This window comes from Trichomycterus rosablanca, chromosome 20 (genome assembly GCF_030014385.1).
Source record: "Trichomycterus rosablanca isolate fTriRos1 chromosome 20, fTriRos1.hap1, whole genome shotgun sequence".
NCBI lineage: Eukaryota > Metazoa > Chordata > Actinopteri > Siluriformes > Trichomycteridae > Trichomycterus > Trichomycterus rosablanca.
The window spans coordinates 24,811,488-24,835,825 of record NC_086007.1 but is presented as its reverse complement, the minus strand read 5'-3'; the positions used below and the strand labels follow the sequence as shown (position 1 = coordinate 24,835,825).

Genomic DNA, 24,338 nt, shown 5'->3' with positions numbered 1-24,338 from the left:
AACTGTGGTCAAACATGGAAATTAAATGAAACATATGAGGGTCTGTGGATTTTATTTTTTGCACACAAAGGAGTCCCTGGCCACATCCAAGCCTGAGGCTCCAGCTACTCCTGGTAGAAAATGTCCAGGAGTGACCACCTAATGAGATGTTCCATTAAACAAGGAAATGATCCTGAAGCACCACAAGGAAATCTGACGCCGTTTATTCCACCTTAACGTTAATTAACGAGTCCTATTGCGAGCACAGCCGCTGTTCTGTTGAGCGTTCGGGTTCCAAGACACTCACTCATTCTCCTACCCTGACCTCCACATAGCAGCCACATAGCAGTCTCCAGCATCACCAGTAATTAATTCTTCATCAGCCATCTCACCATGGCAACAGGCCACCAAAAAAAATAAAACCCGTACCCTCCAGCAGATTGGCACGCCTTACCAAGAGGCTGGCACCTGCATGAGAGCAGCCTGTCAGACGGATCTCGCCAGATTTCATCAGTGTAGCACATGAGCCGAGTCTGACTGAATCCAGATCTGAATGTGAAAGATCTGACGAGTGGAAAGAACATGAAGCATCATCATGAGCCCGCCAGCAGCGAGGAACATCAAAAACAGCAAGAACAAGGAGTTCCAACCAAATCCCATCCAAAAAATGTCCAATCCAGAGTAACAGAACACTGTAAGCGCCACAGTTTGGCCAAAAAGTATGTGGACACACATAATCATTACTGAGTTCAGGTGTTTTAGCCACACCCACTACTAACAGGTGTATAAAACCTTTATAGATTTCATGTTTTATCCTGGTCAGTGTTATATTGGGTCAGGTTTCCCTGGAATTACTGGGCACAATGCAGCAACACTCTGGACAGGACACCATCATGAGTATTAAATCTTTTTTCCTTATTTTGATTCATCAATGTCACAATGGTCCAATTCCATCAAGAATTATAGACGGCAAGGCATGAACACACCTTGGACATGGTGGCAACCCATCGCAGGAATTCAGCCAAGCCCCCAGCCCAGCTGATAGCACCACTGAGATATCGGGCTAGCGTAATACACCATTGTTTTTAAGCTTAAATGGCTAATGGATTCAAAACTTTAAAGACAGGACCTCTTAGGGTCCATGTGAGACCCGTTTCTTGACGACAGGTCTACGGATTGTAAAAGCTGATGTAATGACTACATTGGTTTATCGATGAGGAAAAGCTGTTGTAGCTCTGGAGGTGAAACCTAAACGCGACACAATAAAAGGAAATTTGGTTACAGTAACTACTGTGGCACAAACTGTTAATCTGACCAAGTTGCAGAGGTCAAGGGCGGCAATGAGAGGAAACGTTCATGGATCAACTGCATCCAAAAAGCTCTTGCTAAAAACAGAAGAAGAATGAGAACAGCCAAGTATCACCATAAATATTGTAAAGTATGCTGGTGGTAGCATTATGTAATGTTGACACTTGTTTAGCTACAGGAACTGGTAATCTGGTCATGGTTAATGGGGATACAATTGGCAGAAATTTTCCATTTTGGAAGATAGGGGGGTGTGAGGGTTAGACTTGACCCAGTCATACAGCATGTCTGATGAGTTGGTCTGGTCAAACATCTGTGGGGAGCCCATCAAATTTAAAGATAGACTAAAATGTTTTAATTTTTTTAATATTTGTTATTATAATATGCATGTTGTAATGTAGCATTAAATCGAATCCTATTTAAATGCTAAGAAAAGCAGAGATCATGCCATTAAACTGTTTAAATTAAAGATTATGAAATTATTAAATTGCTAAGTGTAATAAATTAATTATATAAAAGAAATATGCTTAACATTGCAGCAACAGTTTAGGGAAGGCACTTTCCTGTGCACACAGCAGGGTCTATAAACGAAAAAGAACTGTGTCCTGCACAGAGCCCTGACCTCTGCCCTAGCGGACTGCTTTGGATGAACTGGACCTACATCAGTGCCCAGCCATGCAAACACTTGACGGAATGGGCACAAATTCTCAGACATATTTCAAATAGCTGAAAAGATCACATGAAGGTCGCTATTTTAATACAGCTTATTTGTGAAATAGGATGTCTAACAAACTACAGGTCATGTGTCCAAATACTTATGGCCATATAGTGTAAGTTTATCAGAAGGTAAAGCAGGTGGCATTTGCTTGGGCACAAAGTAAAATGGCATAAAAAGCATCTTGGATGCTGCTGCAAGAAGAAATCTGATCAAAGGGTTTGATAGAGCCGCAAGTACAGCACGTCAGATTCAGTGACGAACATGAAGCCAGCACTTCCGATAGGATCTCCAGCTGTAACGTGATCTGAACATCTCGACCGAACATTTGTTTACATTTTTTTTTTTTAAATATAGAACAGAGGTTATGTGAAAAAAGTGATGCAACAAGGTCCCAGAGAAATCAGTGTGTGTTTTAAAAAGACTTCAAGAGAGCCAAATCCAGTTTAATCACTTTATTAAGTTCCGAAGTACAGCAAGTTGTTTAAAAATGAATTCTTATGATACTACATGAACAAAAGGTGTCCTCAGGATCTGATGTTACGGCTGTGCAGTCCTGCTTTGAGGTGCTAAGACAAGTAAAATAATACATTTGTTCCCACTTTTTAGCTGTTAGCAGCCAGAGGTTGTCTGTGTGATATTTTAATCACTTAACTAGAACACGGATCCGAGCCCAGCGTTTATCACATTCCAATAGTGAGCGCTATCCCATCTCCCATCGACCATCAGCACTGTTACCTAATGGGCATGATGCATGGCGGACACAGAAGCACCAAAACATCGCCATCTTCCCACAGCGACTACAGGGTTAAAACCTGAGGCATGTTTCCCTTGGTCAGGCTTCAAAGAAACAAGTAAAAAAAAAGCTGTGCAACATAAATCAGCACATTATTAAACAGAACGAAGAACAAGCTCGATGCCCAATTAGCAAAATGATGCACGACAAGTTGCAGAGAAATTCAAAATTTAGCAATGGTCCCGTGTTAAACAGCACAACATGCCGAGTCATTTTATTCCAATCAGTAAAGAAGCATGAGCTCCAGTCTGGGCCTTAAAGCTGGTATGTTCTAAACTCTAGCAAAGATTCCTCCATAAGGCTCAATATAAGGAGAATCCAACACAGAGGCCCGATTTTAATCTAAAACACTGACCGTACAGGATTTCGCATTTATTCAGGTTTCCAATCTCTGACCAGGTTGCTGAAAATACAAGCAAATCCTGATTTTCCTTAGATGAACACAACAGTACAAGTGTAAAGTGTAAAAAATAAATCATAGTCCGACTAAAATCCAGAAGCCACGCTGGAATGACGCAGTGTTTTACAGCGGGAGAGTGGTGCACCCTTTGTTCATTCAATATCATTAAATGTAAAGTAAGAACCTACACAGACATCAATACATATTTTGAAACCAGCAATAAATAGAACGCAACACGCCTTGCTTCACCGTGGTTGCTTTCTGGAAACCTAGAGATGTTCAGGCAAGGTCGAGAACTGAGGAGACAAAACAAGACGACGTTATTTATTTATTCTTATTTTAACATCATGTTTTAACACTTTGGTTACATTCATGACAGGACAGGTAGTTACAAGTTACACAAGATTCATCCGTTTAAGTCCTTTAATGTCAAACACAGTCAGTCACAGACAACTTTGTATCTCCAATTCGCCTCAATTGCACGTTTTTGGACTGTGGGAGGAAACCGGAGCTCCTGGAGGAAACCCACACAGACACGGAGAGAACATGCAGAAAGGACCCAGTTTGCTCCACCTGGGAATCGAACCCAGGACCTTCTTGCTGTGAGGCAACAGTGCTACCCACCGAGCCACCGTGCTGCACCGACATAAGATATATAGGATGGGGATGTTTTCTCATATTCAAACTGCCTATTCCAATTCCCTTTATGAATGTATTATTAGTAAGACCCTACCTAATGAGACGTTTCCTGTGTAATATGCAATTTGCTGTCAAATTCTAAATTTAGCGTGTGCGTTTAGCGATTTACCATCTTTCATTTACAGAGCGTTCAAGTGTCTCACGTTTACTGGTTAATTTGCACTATGAGGCGTCCTAGCAGTCCTACGGCAATTCAGTTAGCAATCCGTTAGTCAAAATGTCCAAGATGTCGAAATCTAAAGCAGCTAAAAACACGACTCGGGTAACTGAGTTTTGGAAAACTCCCAACCAATTCTGTGGACGCAGAGGGGGGCGTGTCAAAACACGGACGAGAATTTTCGTATTCGAGACGGAACATGAAGCCTTGCACGGTCGCTGGATCTTCTAGGTTTACATTCAACTATTACGGTAGTTGTGCTGTGTGTTTTAGCTTCTATTCAGTCATGTGGCTCTTTTCTATAAAAATCTGTGAAGTCTGTGATCGTTGAAAAACAAGGTCAGTGAAATTAAGCACATTTTCACATTACCTTAGGTTAAGATAGCAGCTTAAGAAACTAATTACCTGTACATTTTGTCGAGTATAAAAACACTACAGAAGCAGCGTTATTGTAAAGATTTGATCATTACTCTTCCAACAGCAGGGCAAAAATTCTATATTTGGTGCACTTTAGAGCCCCTAAATGAATTTGTGCTAGACGAAAGAGGACACCTACCACTTAAAGCTTCCTGAGCAAAGTACTTTACGTCCATATCTTGGTCTGTCGCGAGCTTCTCTAAAACCGGTTTCACCTCTGCCTGCAGGGCGCTGAGGAAGACATAGAAACAGGAAGTTATTGAGCTTTTTGAAAATCAATTTTTAAGGAATGCCAATGTTTAAATTTTTCATCAACTTACCTGCTTTCTACAACTGGTCCCATTTTCTGTAGACTTTTGGCCACGTTGAAGCGCACATTGGCAACCTGGTCGTTGGCCAACTTCACGACAACAGGTAGCATGTGCTTGGTGGTAATGTCCTGCCCACATACCGCAGAGAGAGCCTGGCACGCACAGAGAGAAGGAACAGCTAATTGACCATTGATCTGTTTTTCACAAATTAATGGTTATTTATTTTGCAATAGTACACGTTAGTACTTTGAGACAGACATAGTGGGGGGGGGGGGGGGGTGTTCTAATCATGCAGATTAATGCAGCCTTTGAGTTCAAGGTTAATTTAAGTCCATTAAAACCCTTTAAATGAGATCAACTGTAGGTCAGCTCGGCGGTCTAACACTGGTCAAAGGCACCTACACAGAGATGGGGTAGAGACCCTACAGCGATCATCTTCGGACATGCAAAGTGCATGTATATGGTGGGTGTGGCTCAAAACAGCCAAGCAAGGTGAAACTAATGTAGTTACTGGTAAGTATATGACAAATAATGGTAACAAAACCAGTGGTGATGTCAGTACCAATAAATAAATGTGAGGTTTCTCATATACGTCGTTAGTTGGGAATGTTAGCCGACAACCAACCCACGCATGTTCTGTAGGAGGCCATGAGAACAACCTAGAGACTTACATTAACTTACTATAATTTAGAATTAAGTACAGCTTACTTTGCTTGAAGTGTTTTGCAGACAGGACATATGCTTATTTCAGTTGGTACACAGTTGAAAATCAGAACTCACATTGATGCAGAAGAGTGTGGTCATCCTGTGCAGGTAGTTCGGGTCGTTGGCCATGCCGAGGACTTTGGGAACGATGGTGTTCTGGGCCCACTCGGCTCCAAACTTCTCCACTAGCTTCATTAGGTTGCAGGTAGCAGCCTCACGGATGGCGTAAACTGGAAACATTGAATCAAATAATAAACACCTTTTTATATTCGGTGGGTGCATTTACTTCATTAAAATGAAATAAGAATCTTATCAGAGATCTACTAGAATTATTTATAATGCCACATACTACATCAAAAAGACTTCTTTAAAAGCATTGTGAATGACAATGTATTTCAGAACAACTGCTCCTTTACACACTGAAGCAAGCCGTAAGATCTGAAAAGGGTGGGGCTGGAAGTTTTAGGACGAGTGGGATTTTTTACATTTCTCCTTCCATGTTTAGACTGTTTATTTATGTAGGTGATAAAACACTTCACCCTTCAATGTGATCATGATTAATGCACAATTATAACTTTACTAATTTAATGACCTCCAAATTCACAATTGCGCTCCTGATCCCGACAGCGCGCACTACGTCCACGCCGGTCAAGACGGGCCACAGGCTACCACACGTCTCCTCCAACTAGTGAAGCAGCAAAGACTGCTTCGTTTCACCAGACGATGACCGATTTCCATTGAAAACTTCACACATACAAAACACACCAGGCTCATCTGTATTCCACCTCCATGAACCTCAACCAGACAACTAGGTGGTGCAACCTAGTCTAGGTGCCACCAATAAGCCCTTATTTCAACAGCCAATAATAAAGCGGAACTTGAGAATCCATGCAAGACCTGGAATAGAAGCTCAACAGGACTCTTGTGTCAAAGTCCTCAGAAAATCATTTGAGCAGGAACAAAGTAAACATCAAAGTAAAATCCTGTTTTATATCCTTCCCTCAAAGAGACACATTCAGGGCGTGAAAACAGTGTCGGAACCACAGCGGCTCATCAAAGCTCCTAAAGCAAAAGAAAAAAAGAAGAAAAAAAAAAAATACAAGCAAAGCAAGGCCACCAAGCTGACCTACATACTGAGCAGAGGCTTTTCCTGTGGGCAGACCACACAGCAGCCAGGAAACCAATTAGAGGAAAGGGGAAGGGGGAGTGTCAGAGGGAGAAAAAATAAAATCAGATTGGGGAAAATAGCCCCCCATACACACAGAAGAAAAACAAAACAAAAAACAATAAGACAGAGCACATTATAAGGAAAAGCCAAGAGAGTTTAAAGGAGGGAAAAAGACAGAGGAAGTGCACTCAAGCATTTCCCGGGTGCTACAGGATTCTTATCAGAGATGTGAGAACACTGAGGGTTACGAGCTGCCGAGGAGCACGTCTCCCTCTGTCTGGCGTTTGGCAGGACTGGGAAAAAAGGAGGAGCCAGAGGTGCAGAAGACACAGCTGCTCAGTAAAAAGACGGAGGAATCGTTTATCAGCGCTGTGGCTGCTGGGGCTTTTTACCACGAACATACTACTGTGTACAGGGTGAGATGACTTACCGTGGTCTACCAGCCATGCCATGCAGAGCGAATTCAGCTTCTCATCGAAGAACTCCACTCCCTATACAGACAGAGAGAAGGAAGATGCTTTTATTTAGAGTAAAACAGTATCGACGCAGCCTGCAGATCGAAGTCTGTAGCACAGGTGAGGAAAGTGGGCTAGAACTTACCAGCTGGCCAGCCAGCAGTGGCATGTACTCAATGATGGCGAGACGCACCCTCCATTTGGCATCCTCCGCCAACTCGACTATAGCAGGCAGCAGGGACTGAGAGAGCTGGCGAATGCCAATCACCTCATTTACACAATCCAGGTTGGAGATGATGTTCAGACGCACCTCAGGGCACTAAACACAAAAACAAGATCTTTAGACCCTGTATTATTTCAGGAGAGAGATTATAGTTGGTAAGATAAGATAAGACTTTATTGATCCCCTTAGGGAAATTAACTTGTTACAGCAGTATGAAGACAAGAATACAAGAAATACAACTAAGTAAAAAATATTGCACACAGTGTGTAGTTATTTACTCTATAAAATATCTAAAAAATAATATATACATTAAAAATATGCAAAATATGTTAAATTATTGCACTTATTGTGAATAGGTTACATATTGCACTTGTTATTACACCCAACATGAAAGATTAGGTATGAGTGATATTATTATTGTTGTAAGCTCTGATGGCTGCGGGAATAAAGGACCTGCGGTAGCGCTCCTTCTTACACAGGGGGTGGAGGAGTCTGGTACTGAAGGAGCTTGTTAGGTCTCCTCATGAAGACAGACTCATGTAGTGGATGTGTGGTGATGTCCAGGATGGATGACAGCCTGGCTATCAACCTCCTTTCTCCCACCTCCTCTACAGGTTCGAGAGGACAGTTCAAGACAGAGCTCGCTTTCTTGATCAGCTTGTTCAGTGAGACCGAGTAGTTTATTATGTAATTGGTTGTTCTATTCGCCTTGCCAATTGTCTGACAGCAAAATAAAGCAGTTGGTCCAAAAGGATGAAAAAAAAAGAGATAGAAAAATATAGACACTGCGTGGCCGGATTAGGCCTAGTCAAAAACATCTAAACATGATTGTTAAAAATGCAAATATCATGAATAACAGCAAGCCAATATTTTGTAAGTGTAAAAAAAAAAAAAAGTAGTAGGAGATGGGGGAAGGTTTGAATCAGATAAAATAATATCCACACACCCATGAATTCTATTAATGCCTTAATTTCTAAAAAGCGTGATCATGTTGGCTAGAAAGTACAGCCTCTTAAACAAAGCCAAGCACACTACACGGCCAAAAGTATGTGAGCAACTAAGCATTTGCTAATCTGACATACCATTCTACAGCCACAGGAATTAAAATAAAATGGCCCCACCTCAAACTGACATTTGTCCAAACTAAACTTGTTAATCCGTGTGTTTATGAGCCTGGCTTTGTGCAAAGTGACATTTATGATGCCTGTCAAGCAGAAAGGGTCTTGTTTTAATAAGAGCAACAAAAGATAGAAGTGTCATAAATAGTTGTGGGGTGTCCAGATACTTTTGCCAATATAGTGCAAGCTTTTACATTTCCTTAAAAGGTTAATTAGTGTTTGTTTTCCATACATATTGGTACAACATGCATGAATTGGGCACAACTCAAAAGACTGCTGCCCTAACAAATGTAGTGATGAGTGAGTGAAACACCAGCATGATTCCTGCTGGCCAAACGAAAGGTCCAAACACAAGATGCCAAAGGAAACAACGCAGGTCGTCATTTGTGGGATTCTTAGCGTAAACGTTTACAAAGTTCATGTTTGACATTCGTAAGGACAGCAATAAAGCAGGAGAAAAACCAAACAGTAGCGGGAGCGATTTACAAACGACCTCGCAAAAATGTTCACAGTGTTGAAGCTCAGAGTTTAAATGTCAGTGCAGTTAAAAAGCATTATGGGAGGAAGAAAAACTTAAATTTAGGAATAATATGTAGTAGATGCTATTGTGGACCAGCGGTAAATTACTCTAGCCAACCACCAGTGAAATCGGGGTCCGAATCTCCAGAGGTGCTATTGGCCTGTCTGCTTGGGGAGACAGCCAAGGCTGAGCAATGGATTGATGTCCTGTCTGAGGGGTGTTACTGCATTGTGCCCTGAGATTTAGAAAACTGAATCAACTGTGACCCTGACCAGGACAAAGCAGTGGTGAAAAATGTGTCACTTCCAGCTCCCGACTGCACACCCCTACAGTGACCTAAAAGAGAGGTATGACACACCCAGTTTATCAGATGTGCAGTTCCTTTCAAGTCCCGCAGTGAGCCGCATCACAAACAAAGTCAAGTACTGCTGTCTGGGAATCATCTATCTCTATCACACTCCCTAACTCAGGCACAGTGCACTTAACTGCTGGACAATCTGCCAGGTCAACAGCACAGTGAACAGAGAGCTCAAAATGTCAGCAGTGGAGGACTATTAGAAGTATTAGATGGGTGCCTCATCCAAGCTACGAGTGTGTCTGGACACCTGGATCAACACCTTCTGTTACATTTACATTTTTGGCATTTAGCAGACTTATAGTACTGTGGCAGTCTACTGTCTAAGCAATTGAGACTTAAGGGCCTTGCTCAAGGGCCAAACACAGTGGCATTGTGGTAGAGGTGGGGCTTGAACCATCGACCTTTAGATTACTAGTCCAGTACCTTACTCACTAGGCTACAACTGTTAAAAAAAAAAAAAAGCCACACTGATGGTTTCACAGTATTAAAAGGCAATACAGATAAACAGATGAAGCTGATTGGGCGGAGGGCCCAATGTACTACCTCGTCCTTCAGCTGAGCCAGGAAAAGGGGGAGCAGATGTTCCACGGTGTTGTCCTTGCCCAGGATCGTCGAGAGACCCATGATGACAGAAGCCAAGGCAGACTTCACATGCTGATTTGTGTCCGACACCAACTCCTGTTGAACAGGCATGACGGGAGAGAAGGGGGGTGAAAAAGGCGATTCATGCTCAAGCACTTCTAATCAGAGAAAAACTGATTAACTCCAGCTAGAGGACAGCCATCCAGAACCCAACACGACATTTCATTAGAAAGCTCTGCAACATCACTTGGAAGTAATCTAGCACATCTGCTCGGAATAAGACCCTGTCGAGTGTGGGAGGGAGGAGACGAGCTGAAATCAGTCAATTTAGTCCATTTGTCATCGTGTTTTACAAAACTTTTGAAGTTTGAGTGTTCATCTGGTTTGTAGACAAGCTAGGCTTAGGCTTATGCGAGTGCTAATGGAAATCAAACATCAGGCAGCAAAGCCTGAAGGTCGGCTGTGACCCGGTATCCCATCCACAGCTCCACACAGCTCCAGGAGAAACAGCAGCGCCGCTACTGATCCTTTTCGTGGGTGTAAATAATGCTTCAATTGAAAATCACAATACAGCCCCGGCAGCCACCGAATGAAGATGAGATGGACTAAAAAGAGTCTGACTAATTTTCTTTTTTAAAGAGACAGTCTGGCGCTTGGGTGGCGCACCGGTCAATTAATGCAAGAGATCGGTGTTCAAATATCAGCAGTGTTATTAGTTGGCCAGGCTTCTACACAGACAGTGTCTGAGGGGGGAAGGCTGATGCCCTGTGATGGATTGGCACCCTGTCCAGGACGTTCCTGACTCATGCCCCGTGTTTCCCGGTGGAAGCCGGACCCAGGGACGCGGCGGATCTGGTTTTACTGGCAAACACTGGACCCAGAGCTTCAGTCATCCAACATTGCCTTAATTTAGTTAAGTATTTTGTTAATTTAGTAGATTTTTTAAATTAAATTAGTAGTTTTTTAATCCCTATTTTGTTTTGACAAAACAAGCAACTCCAAGTACGGTAGAACCACATCTGTATAAATATAACTCAACATATACAGCATGCCAAGAACGTCCTAACACGCCCCTGTCCTTCTCAGGTCAATCTTATTTTTAGATGAGACTAGAAATGTGATTTAATGCCGTATCACAAAGGGTAAAGCTCCCTTAAAGTGCAGAGTAAATAACTACCACGAGAGGAGGTGCCTCCCTAAATGCTGCTGTCAGGTTGATGATGGACTTGGCAAGCTCACTAGAGCTGTATAAGCTGCCAGATTATCTCATCACTGACCCCTGCTGTTCACAGGTTTAAGAGAACCTGGTCTGGCTATTTATTTATTTATCTAATTAACTAGGATTTAGGGTTTTTAAATAAAGGTTTTACACACTTTGACATTAAACTGATGATTAAATGTAACCAAACAGTCACTGACGATTTTGTCTCTCCGAATCACCTCACTTGCACGTCTTTGGACTGGGGGATACAGGGAGAACACGCAAACTCAACACAGAAAGGACCTTCTTGCTGTGAGGCGACAGTGCTACCCGCTCTTACACAGTCTCCAGAAACTTGTAAGGACCTTGGCTTAAATACTGGTAGGAAAGTCTTACTACAGCAGAACCAAGCGTTTATGAAATGTAATTAAAGCCGAGATTCCAAACTGCACCCTCACACACTAAAAAAACACACTTAGTTACAGCACTACCGATGGTAGAGTACATTTGGTAGGACACTGAGGGCAGTCTGGGAAACAAACAGGACAAATCTACCTACATTAATAGTAATAAGTTAGTCAGGTGTGACGTGTTAAGTGTGCAGAACATTAAACGCGATATAAAAAAAAACTTTCTACACGCATTAATCTCTTCACAGCAGGTAAACGTGAACACTTGTGCTGGCTGTGCTGTTGTTTCCAATGGACAGAGGCGAAATGCTTAGGTACTGTGCAGATGCAGATTTAATGCTGCATTTAAAAGTGAGATCAGACTGAACTTTGACCCGGTTTGCAGCTGACCTTTTCAAAGCGCCACCAATTAGACAAATTGTTGCTATATCGTAGTCAAATGCAAAGTACACACGGCGGAACCCTGGACTGTTTAACTCCACTTTAAATTAAAACCATGGCATTGTGGGAAAAAGTACAGCATGGCAGCTATCGATTTTGTACAAAACTGCATTTGAATACACTGTCCATGCGGTCAGTCAATACTGTGGATTGTTTCCAAGCCCATCTCTCAGAGCCACGGCCAGCTGAAAGCGCTTTGTTCCGCCCATCAAGTCGTAATCCGAACGTACATCGTGTAGGTGTATTACATCCTGGACCTGCACCACGGTCGTACAGAATGAAATACAAGCTCAACATCGTAATCTGCGATTGGTTAACGTTTTATTCTGCAGCCTTAAATCACACTTAATGGGTTAAAAGAAGAGCTGAAAGCACGTTACCTTGACACAAGGCAGCACATGAGTCATAATAATGGTCTCCCTGCTGTCTTCTGGCAAATTCTCACAGAACTCTGCGTACAGAAAAGAGCACGGAAAGGAAAATGTATGTCTAACTCATCGTTTCTTTAATTGCTTTTAAAGTTTAAGAAAAAGGCACAGAGACACATCCGGGTTTACCTTTGACCTTATTTGCTGCTGCAGCCCGAACTTCTGCCTCACAGTCCTTCAGTAAACTCTGAAACGCTGGGACCAGGTCGTTCTTGGTGATCTCTGGGCCGACTGCTTTTTGCAGCTTTGCAAAAAAAAAAAAAAAAAACACGCACACAGACACACGTTACAGAAAAGAATTAGATTTTAAACTGATCACACACATTTTCGTATCTAATTAATTAACTCATTTACTCTCCGTTTTAACCGCTTATCCAATTAGGGTCACGGGGGGGATGCTGGAGCCTATCCCTGCTTTTCAATGGGCGCAAGGCACACAGTAACACCCTGGACGGGGCGCCAGTCCATCGCAGGGCACACACACACACACACACACCTATAAGGCAATTCAGTGTGTCTAACCTGACTGCATGTTTTTGGACTGTGGGAGGAAACCGGAGCTCCCTGAGGAAACATGCAAACTCCACACAGAAAGGTGCCGGACCGCCCCACCTGGGGATTGAACCCAGGACCTTCTTGCCGTGAGGCGACAGTGCTACCCACCGAGCCACAGCGCCGCCCTAACAGACACTGCAGCGAGAAACACACTCGCCATTTCACAAAGCCTGAACCGATGGATTCCACTTTAAATTAGAACCATGGCATTACAGACATACGCAGCATGGCGACTAGTGAGCTGAGAAACTGTGAGACTAGGTTTGAATTATAGATAACAATCCACATTTCCAAACCCTGGAACGGCTTGTTGTGGCACTTTAATATGATTTAAACTTATTCTTTCGCTGTTCTTGTATAAACAAAAACACAATTCGTGCAAAACTGCATCTGAATAAACTGTCGATACGGTCAGTCAACATTGTGGATTGTTTATAAGCTCGCTCATCGATGGCACAGCCAGCAGAAAGAGCTTTTGCTGCCTATTATGGGGGAAAAAAGCTTTAACGTTGCTTTAAGCGGCAGCAGATTCAAACATGGATAGATTTCACATGCGTGACTTTGCATCCACACATGGAGCAACAAAATCCTGATCAGGTGAGAACGGTAGTTTAATTTAGTGTGTATCGTTTAACGCCATGTCTGCCCTTGGGCCATGTTCATAACAGGAAAGTTATGCAAGTTGTCTATGTACATCCATTTAGTTCTGCTCGTGCGTTGTATAGTTCCTTCATAGGCTGTTGTGGCCTGTTGTCTCTCGCGATCATAAATGCTACACTCTAGCATTAAGTGTATGTAATCTGAATTTGGCTTGCTGCACAATATGGGGCGTGTGTTATTCTGGTGTGTGCAATACAGCTGCGAGGATGTAAAGACCAAAACCATCGGACTAATATTTTAATGAGAAATTAGTACCTCTGAGAACTTATCCGCCACCATGTAGCGAACCCTCCATGACTTATCTTCCGCCGCTTGGCGCAGTGTGGGCATCACGAGGGTCTCAAGGTCTTCCTGGGGCAGCAGCGTGGCAATGCTGACGCAAGCTTCGACTGCTAGAAGCCTCACAGAGTCCTGAGGGACAGTAGATGAGCCTGTAAGAGGTCTTACCAACATTTAGGCTTGACACACATGCTTTAGTGACGGGAGTCGTTATTGTACCTGTTCATCAGAGGCTAGTGCTGTAAACAGTGGAATGATGTCACTCTTGACGTAGTCCAGCTCCAGGACTTTGGCAAACTCGCCCAGCTTGGAGGCAGCGGCCCGCCGGACCATGGGGGTATCATCGGAGCAAAGGGTACGGAAGTACCTGCAAATATACCACAGCAGTAGGTTAACGCTACATCCGAATAACAATCGTATGGCTTTACAGCACAGCAACACAACTGCAAAAATCAAAGACGGTAAATCGTTCATTATTTAGCACTTACTGGCGAATCTCAGCCTTGACCGCGCTGGAGACGCGAGGGTAACAGACACTGAACAGACCACAGGCAGAGGTGCGTGAGGTGAACCAGTCACCGCTGGCCAGCCGCTTCACCAGGGGCTCAAAGTGAACCTCCAGGTCGACGGGAGAGTGTTCCTGTGAGATCTTGCGCAGTGAGTCCACAGCCTTGTCACGAACCACCGTCTCCTCTACTGTGGCCAGGCTCTCCAGTGGTGGCTGAAGAAAAGTAATAAGATACTGTGGTTTTTCTGCATTTCTTTCCCTTTCCCTTTAATTTAGACATTAAATCCCCCCACTGCACACCAGACCCCACTGTAATACCACATCGGCCTAGAAGGGCTACAGGCCAGAACATGTTTCCTAAGACAAGTATGAAGCTGAAAAGTACATCATTCACTGTGAACAAAGTTAAACGTGGCATCTGAGCCGCTCAAGTGGCATGGCGGCCTAACACGTGAGCCTGAGATTTTGAATCTCAGCACTGCTATCGACCAGACGGGCACCCAGCAGGATTGGCCATGCCTGAGGAAGGGCAAACCAAAAGGGTTTTCTTATTACTGTGCCACCCGAGTGTCCCATCCACCTCTGACTAATGATTCTTACAAGATAAATCCACACCAGCTCAGAAAAGATTTACAGCATTTTACAGACCAACAGTGGAAACCTGGCAGATGGGAGGCTTGAACTAGTAACCTTCTGATTACTAGCCAGGTATCTTAACAACTAAGCTACGTGTGCATTTGTATATTTCTCTTTTTAAATAGAGGACTTACCAGAAGGCAATGCACATACTCTGGGCCGCCAACCAGCTCGGTGAAGTTACCAAGCTGCTCAGCCAGGGCAAGGAGCACCTCATCCTCATCATAAATAGTGTCTATACAGGGGAAGAAAAAAGGCCATCAATTTATATTTTATTTATCAAGCTTATTTAAACTTATTTTAACTAAAGTTACAAAGTTCTAAAAAAAGCAACATACCAGTAAGGAAGGGTAAGAGCTCTGTGCGTGTCCTCTCCACACCCAGGGCCAAAGCAATAGTGGACAGCTTTTTAATGCTGTTCAGGCGTAACTGCGGATGACAACAAAAACATTCCGTTAATCAAATATGAACGTGTTATTTTATGTGCATCAATTGAAATGTATGAATCTAGCCCTAGTCCCTATTTCACACCACTCACATGCAAATTATTAAAGTTGCAGCAAGCAGAAGTAAATTAATGCTGCGCCATAGTATGATAATCCCAAATATACTAATGTCGACAGAAGAGTGCCTGGCTGGGAGAAAAAGCCAAAATTGTTTAATGTAACATATGTTTATAACAATTACGGTTGGAAAAGTTGAAGGTAAAATAGGAAGGAGACTCCAGCAGAAAGATGAATTGATAAAATTAGAGGAATACTGAACAAGCCATTAATAGCCCGAGGACCCAAACAGAAGAAAAAAATATTCTGGAGAAACTCTATCCACGACTTGACAGCACCTCATTAATAATATTCTGTATATGTTTATAAGCCAAAACATTAGGACCACCGGCCAAAAATGGGCAGGGCTATTCCAGTTTCAGGACTATCACGCATGTCAACATACTGTATATGGCTATATATATATTAACTATATATTGATTGATTGTGTGTAGCTCGTGTTAAATATACAGATACAGTTTACATGTTTGGGTGGCATAGAGATCTGTCATTATGGCCAGATACAATACATCTCCAATACAGCTCAAAGAGCCACACTGAATACCCACTAACAGTTATCAAAAACAGTTTGACATGTGGACTCGTCAGATGTCTCCACATTTTCAGATGAGCCTGAGCCCGGAGAAGTCAACAGTGTTTTTGGATGCTGTTGATTTATGGCTTTCACCCTGCATTTGTGAATGCCACTCCGAACTGAGTTTACTGATGATGTTGGACCTTATCATGGCTGGGTAAGAGAGAACATTGAACAGTATCTTCAAAGAAAACCTAGCTAACAATATGACATTAGAAGAAGGATCAAAGTAATCGATACACATGTGTAAATAAACGTGGCCAATTTAGGTGGAACTTGGATTGATCGCCTGCTGCCCCTTCTATTGCTGGATTGTAGACCAGGCCTAGTTACACTTGAAAGATTTCGATACAAATTTTGACACTGGCAGAAAATTTTTGACTGTCTTTGTTCATTTTCAAGACCATCGATCCATTCCCCAAGACCAGTAAAAAGCCCCAGATTTTTTTTAATTGAATTTTAAATCACTGTATATACATTATTGATCAGGGTACAGTAATAATACAACAAAATACGAAACACCACATACTATTATTAAGCAAATTTAAACACACACCAAAAAAAACCCTCCCTAAAATAACTATCAAAGTAATACATAAACCTAATGCTTTTTTATTTTGTATAAGCTTTAAAGATTGCAGAAGCAAATTAAATTCCAGTAAAAACAAGGGTAATGTTGATCTGGAGCCTAAAAACTTCACTTTATGAATAAAAAAAATGGGCATATAGAATAATAAAAACAATGTATTCTATTTGTCTATTGGAAACGTTATTATAAAAAGGCCCCTGATCAATTAATATTATTTATTATTATTTACAACTTTATTGAACACATATATAGGGCAGTGACAGCTCAGTGGTTAAGGTACTTGACCAGTAATCAGAAGGTTGCCGGTTCAAGCCCCACCACCGCCAAGTTGCCAACGTTGGGCCCCTGAGCAAGGCCCTCAACTGCTCAAAATTGTGTTCAGTCATAATTGTAAGTCGCTTTGGATAAAAAGCGTCTGCTAAATGCCGAAAATGTAAATATATTATAAGATTACATCAAATCGCAGCCAAAATATAATGTATAAAGTGAAAATTGGATAATTAACTAAAATTACTCTGTAATACAAGTAATAGAAATAAAACATAACTTGTATATAAAATCTATATATAAATAATAAATAAATAAAAGGCCCCGATTATTGCAGTGTGGCCTGCCATGGTGTGACGTCACACTCCCAACCCTACAGCGCATGGGCGGGGTTTATCGCAAAACGGGTAGGAAATATAACACACCGCAATTAAGCACAGAAAACCACCGGTATAAAAACCTAACGTTAAATAACTGACTTTTATGAAGCAGTGTGTCAGGTAGCAACCATTACAGCTCATATTTAACATCCAAACTTCAGCTCAGGACCGTGGGGGCGGGTGGTGTGAAAAATCAAGCAGCCGGTGAATCACTGCACCAAAAGCTAAATGCTAACTGAAGCGAGCTAGCGAGGACTGCTAGTCGTTTCCCTGTCCAAATACTCCTTGTAAAACCGAAATGTAACCCTGAACGTGATTAGAAAATAATTGTACATATTTAATCGTTATACCTGGACGTCTTCGTTCCTTAATTCATCGATTAAGACTGCAATAGGATACAGCGAGTCGTCTCCCTCGGCTCCGGCCATTTTGGATACTAGGCTTGGTTCTGTGCCACCTGCGCATGCGCAGTTATAACGAGTTCACTCTCCACAGAAACAAACACCCGCCAAAGTAAAAGATTCGATACCAAACCCTCTAGATAAACCGTGCGGCACTACTACTGTTCTTTTGCAGCAATGTGCATTTCTTTTACTCATATAAGGTGTCAAGAGTGACATTTAATTCGGCATCCTTGGTTTGCTTCAAATGAGTGGGTCAAACAATCAACAAGCTGTATTAGCATGACTGTGTGGCTAAAGCATTAGTACAAAAAACAATAATAAAATATCAAACAATAACAGATTATAATAGTTAATGTCATAAAACAAGTATTGTATTCTGTGCGGTGGGGATGTAGGGAAGCACTTTAGTAGAGTGGAGTCCCTTTTTCATTTCCCAAAAGTACAAATCCAGAACTATTCTTACCATACCATAATCATTTACATTTTCAGCTTTTAGCACACCTCTTACAGTCTAGTATACAATCCTTATGCGAACAAGCCCCATAAGAACAATCGGTATAAGAACAGCGCCTATAAGAACAGTGCCTATAAGAAGAGTCACTACAAGAACATAAGAACAGTACCTATACGAACAGTACTTATATAAACAATCGCTATAAGAACAGTCCCCATAACAACAGTCCCCATAAGAACACCACCTTAAGAACTATACCTATACGAACAGTCTCCATAAGAACAGCACCTATAGGAACAGTACCTATAAGAACAGTCACATAAGAACAGTGCCTATAAGAACAGTCACTATAAGAACAGAAGAACAGCACCTATAAGAACAGTACCTATACAAACACTACCTATATAAACAATCGCTAAAAGAACAGTCCCCATAAGAACAGTACCTATAAGATCATAAGAACAATACCTATAAGAACAATCACTGTAAGAACAGTCCTCATAAGAACACCACCTTAAGAACAGTACCTATAAGAACAGTACTTATAAGAACAATCACTATAAGAACAGTACCTATAAGAACAGCACATATAAGAACAATACCTTTAAGAACAGTCCCTATAAGAAAAGTACCAATAAGAACAGCACCTAAAGGAACAGTACCAATAAGAACAATCACTATAAGAACAGCACCTATAAGAACAGTAGCTATGAGAACATAAGAACAGTATCTATAAGAACAGTACCAATAAGAACAGCTATTTACAGTACTGTGACAGTTTATATTGTCTAAGCAATTGAGGGTTAAGGGCTTTGCTCAAGGGTCCAACAGTGGCAACCTGGTAATAGTGAGACTTGAACCAGCTCCCTTTCGATTACTAGTCCAGTACCTTAACCGGTAGGCTACAACTGACGTATTTTCATTTGCACAAGGGAAGGTTTGGCTGTGACTCCATTCTCCACCAGATGCTGACATCAAATACACAAGGGTCACTGTAAACAAAAGCAGTACCAACAAAAGGACAGTTTTCAGTTTTGCCCCATGGTGATTGTTCTGCTCCTTTTTGATTTTCTCTAGCCCTGTAATAAAATCGAGCGCAGTTTGGTTTTAAATATGTCCCTAGTAGTGGCGATTTTGTAAAAATTGAATTTGACTAATCACTGATGTGCACCCTGGTCCATGCAACATTTCTGTCAAATTCTAGTGTTGCAGGGGTACTTGAGTGGACTCTACTCTCACCCCATACCTTGTGTGTTCCAGTGTTATGTTACCTAGAGTGAACTGGTATCTTTGCTCCTGACAGTTCTTCTGTAAAATCATGATACTGGTCTATTGGTTGGTTTTAAAATAAGTTTTTCATCAGGTCCCGGTGCTATAGACCCTGTGCAGTCTGCAACAGCTGCACTAGGTTATCTGTGTAGGATGTAGGAATTTTATTTTCCTGTGTTTAAGAGGAAGTCCAGGAGACACAGACTGTTCCAACTGCTTTAGTTCATTAATGTAGATGTAAAACAGGCATCAGGCTGTCATGGGTATCCATGTCATAGCCTCTTTCCTAAATAATTCTGTATGTTTGACACCAATTCTTACACTGTATTTGTTTGTTTAGTGCATTAATTTGAGAGAGTTGTACACTTCACTTCAACACCATTTTGGCAAACTAAGTCAAATGTTTTTTAATGTAAACAAAATAAGCATTTTGGGGTATGTAGGTTGTCAATGTGTTTAGTGGTACAATGATTTGGAAGAAATCGAATCTTACTCAGGAAATTAAAATCGGAAGGTCATTTTCTCTTCACGTTTATGAATGGGGGTTTTAAGACTTTGGTCGGGGGTCCATACAGACATGATTAGCTCTTTTTATTGGGGTCGAGGGATGGCAGAAGCCCTGCAATGGATTTGTGCCTTGTCCAGGGTTTTTCTGTGCCCAGTGTTTCCAAATGGAATCAGACTCACCGCAGCCCTGGCCATGAAATATTAAAAGTCCTTTGACACATAGGTGGCAAAGAGTTAAAAGTGCTGACCTATCCTTAAAATTCCCCAGATCTCAATCCAGTTGAGCATCCGTGGGATTTTCTGAACCAACAAGACCAAACTATGGACGCCCCACCTTGCAACTTACAAGATTAAAGGATATGCTGCTAACATCTTGGTGCCAGATACCACAAGACACCTTCTGAGCTGTTTGGCAGCTTAAGAGGAACCTACACAATATTAGAGGACCATCTGCCTTGCCTGACATGAATGTTTGCAAGGAGCCTAGAAGGGGAACATGCTGAGAAGAGGAGGGGGGCTGTCAGCTGTTAATAATCAAGGAGCCAGAGGCCAACGCGTGTGACGTCAAACATTCCCATCTCACAACACGCTCCCTCTGATCCACCCCTACTGCCAATGAACCGTGCACTTCTTTCTACATGCCTCCCTCATACTTTCCATACAGAGCTTATTAATATCAATTTGCAATTCGTTTATACTTGTCCTCTGCGAGGTCCAGGTGTTGCAAGGCCGCTGCACTCTTGTGTTTGTGTAACGTCCAGCTGAGCTCTTTCATCTGCTTTCGTCTTCCTCTGTTGATGAGAAAGCAGCGACTCTTAGAGGAATGGTCTGTGTTAAATGGGTTTAAGACTCTTCAGTTGGCGCCCATCCCAAGTAGTTAACACGAGCGTGAAAGAGAGAAAATACTCTGGCTAGCATCCATTAATGATGAATATGACTTTAAAAAATACAAAAAAGAACTGAGAATAGGAGAAACTTACCATACAATATTATCTTGTACCTATTTGAGTACGTCACACCATAAGATTACATTATATGGCCAAAGGTATGTGGACATCCCATTCCAAAAGCATGGGCATTATTATGGAGACCATTGATATGGATGACTAAATTCATGCTTGAGTAGCGCAGCAGACTAATATGCTAGCCTTTTTTTGTGCTGAGCAGTGCCACTGACTTAGCCTCAACAGACACAATTGGCCATGTCTAGGAAGCGTAGGTTGGATAGGGTTTTATCCATAATGTTGCTGCAACATTAATGGTGAAGGAACAACTAAGGCATAGCATGACTCTCCATATGCAGTACAGCTCTCTTCCAGAATCCTCTGTTTGCTGGTGTAAAAGAAGCATCTCATGACTATATACATATTACAGAGGGTGGGTTATAGCCTGTGGCTCTCCTTCGCCAGCACAATGGTGCAAGTAGCAAAGAAATTCTTTCTAAGAACTGGGAATTACTCATTTGGTTAAAAAAGTAAAAACATGTAAAAGAGAAATGGAAAGAAAGTACTAATTACTACTAATAATAACTGCTAGTGTTGAGGTCATGCTCCAATGATCATTAAGTTAATTGAACACATTACATTTCAATTTTGAACATTTTGAACCCAACCATTAAAAAAGACATTTAATTATGTGTCAAAACTATTCAGTCACACTAAAAGTACAGTTGCAGAAATCACTAAAATCCCTCACTAGTATCACTAAAGTTACACAGTCCACAGACCTGACAGGTGTATGCCAAGCCATTACTTACATCTCCCTTGAAATTATATCAGAAAGAGCGACATTTTCTCAGAATTTCAATTATTGCCATAGTCCTACAATTATGTCCAAATGTTCCTTAATGTTCCAGCCGAAAGGTACAAAAATTATTTTATAATGTCCAGGTGGATAAAACCTGCTTTCTGTGTGCCTCATTACCTCGAAGAGAACATTTGATCTTTAAACGACTGGCTCATTTGTGCTTTTCTCCTATAATGCAATATATTAAAGAGTCACAAGCAATTTTTTTTTTCAATTTTACAATGTTATTTTCTTAGAATAGTCAAGTAAGTTCAGTTCACAGAATCACTATGAAGAAGTCGGAGGGTTTTATGTCAGGACAGGATTGTATTTTCACTAGGAGAGGCCACCTCTATCAGCTGAATAGATTTCTTAACATTTTACTAAAGGCTTTGAAGAATTTCTTTTTAAAAGTTCACCTACAATGTCGGAATGTTTTTTTTTCAACTGCATAGTTGAGGTTAAGAATTAGACAGGGTCTTATGCCTCTCTGCACAGCAATGTCTTCTGTGAAAACTAATAATAGTACAGACATTAAAAGCTGATGGTGACTTTCAGGCAGGTCATTTGCAAGGATGAGTCCACCATTCAAAATGTTTTGGATATTCCTAATTTTAGACATGGCTGTGAAACACTTTCCAGACTAATGTCTAAATGTTTAAAAAAAATTGTTATCAGCCCTTCTGGATTTTCCTTACATTGAGGCATAGTGTTCCTGCAGAACTTTAAGACGACTGCTTGACTTGATAATCAGAAGACTTTTTGAACAGTCTATACTGTATATATTATATATTATACATTACACAATAATTCAGCTCATCATGTTTTGAGAAAGAAGGTTTGGAGAGGTGTGTCATGATTCCAAGAACATCATACCCACAGTAAAGTCTGGAAATGTAAGCATCTGGGCCATTATACAGGAAAAGGGTCCACATTTAAACCAAAATGCTGCAAAAAGGCAGTGGTTGCTCAGTCGGTCAAAATATTCTGGATTTTTGATTGGAAGGTCATTATTTCAAGCCCCACCACTGCCAAGTTGCCAGTGTTTGGCCCCTGCTCAGGGTTGCATTTGTTTGCAGTGTATTTAGTCACAATTGTAAGTTGCTTTGGATAAAAGCATCTTCGAAATGCGGTAAATGTAAATGCAAAAATGAATTATTTCTTACTGTAGTTGTCAAAAATGGCTTTGCAACAGATTTGTATTGTTTACATACACCTATCAATTTTGCTTTATAATGTACAGTACATTTGAAGTGTATAAATGTACTGCTTGTATATTCAACATGAAAAGGGGTTGTTTTCCTTCACTATATCAAGACCTGCCTTTGAAACATGAATGACCATGAATAATCCTGTAGCCAAGTGCAAAACGTTAAAAATATAATGTTCAGATATTAAAACTATTGGAGGATTTATTGCTGTCTTGTTTTCTTGATGTATTAAATAAAAGCTATAAAAAGAATTGGTCAGCTTGAACAGAGCATAAAACACTTTTGTTACATTTCACAAAGCTTTCAAGTCCAAGTGGACCATTAAAGCCGTCAGATGTTCACAGTCTTATAACAGGAATGATGCAGACCAAGTTTGGGATACAGTGTTGCCCAATAAAACACTGCATTAACAGCCAAAGATTAAGAAACACACACACATACACAAACAGTCAAACAAAATGATTGTTCACAGGTCCAGTAAACACATAAAACTACTTGGCGAGGAAGGGGGGATGGTGAAGAACCAGGTCCTCTCATTTCACTTGAGAAACTATGAGTCACCTTTGTTTCATGTAATCCAGCATCCTGAAGCAATCACCTTTTACCACCTATAAACAACCTAAGACGCTCCGGCAGTGTTTGGTCTCACAGCGCTGATCATGAAAAGGAACGCTTAAGGGCCTCGCTCAGATGATGCATGAACCCGCCTCTCCTCCCCCGTGTTTATTCAGACTCTAAAAACGATCCGTCTTCTTTATGTCTTGACGTCAGTGTCGGGTTGATGTGAGGAGAGATTCTGAGACAGTAGCAGCTGCTCTGGCGGTCCAATTAGCCGCTGACTTACTGTGCTGCTACTGAATCAATTAGCAGCATCATTAAGCAGGGCTACTACTTGCCGTTGACATAGCATTGTCCAGTTTGTTCATGCAAGCAGAAGTATCTTTTTACTGTCCAAATCCTCGTAATACAAATCCTGGTCAGGCTTGTGGTAGATCCTAGACCCATCAACTAGAACACTGGCATTAATTACATTAATACAGTATATGGTTAATAGTATGTAAAATAGCCCTTAGGACCACCTATTAGGGGACATGTAGAAACAGAAAATGTACACAACATGGCAGCCCTTCTAATTATTAGATTTAGGTGTTTCAGCCTGAACCATTGCTCAGGATGTATAAAACCTACAATATGAAATGTATTATATGCTTTAAATTTTATAGCAACAGTTTGGGAAAGGCCCTTTCCTGGTCCAGCATGTCTATGCCTCTGTGCACAAAGCAAGCACTATGAAGCACTGAGTTCACAC

At 41.4% G+C, this 24,338-nt stretch overlaps 1 protein-coding gene across 1 annotated transcript; it reads right to left on the bottom strand.

Moving 5' to 3' along the window:
- Positions 1-2,439: 2,439 nt before the first annotated feature.
- ppp2r1bb (protein phosphatase 2, regulatory subunit A, beta b) lies at positions 2,440-17,832 on the bottom strand. The gene is made up of 15 exons (XM_063016572.1): positions 17,750-17,832; positions 15,365-15,455; positions 15,161-15,261; positions 14,371-14,603; positions 14,102-14,249; positions 13,859-14,014; positions 12,518-12,632; positions 12,341-12,411; positions 9,870-10,004; positions 7,253-7,426; positions 7,083-7,143; positions 5,560-5,714; positions 4,789-4,931; positions 4,608-4,699; positions 2,440-3,491 (listed from the first exon to the last, which is right to left on the bottom strand). Exons 1-15 carry the CDS (start codon positions 17,825-17,827, stop codon positions 3,475-3,477), a joined length of 1,770 nt encoding a protein of 589 aa, XP_062872642.1. The 5' UTR covers positions 17,828-17,832; the 3' UTR covers positions 2,440-3,474.
- Between the last annotated feature and the right edge of the window lie 6,506 nt (positions 17,833-24,338).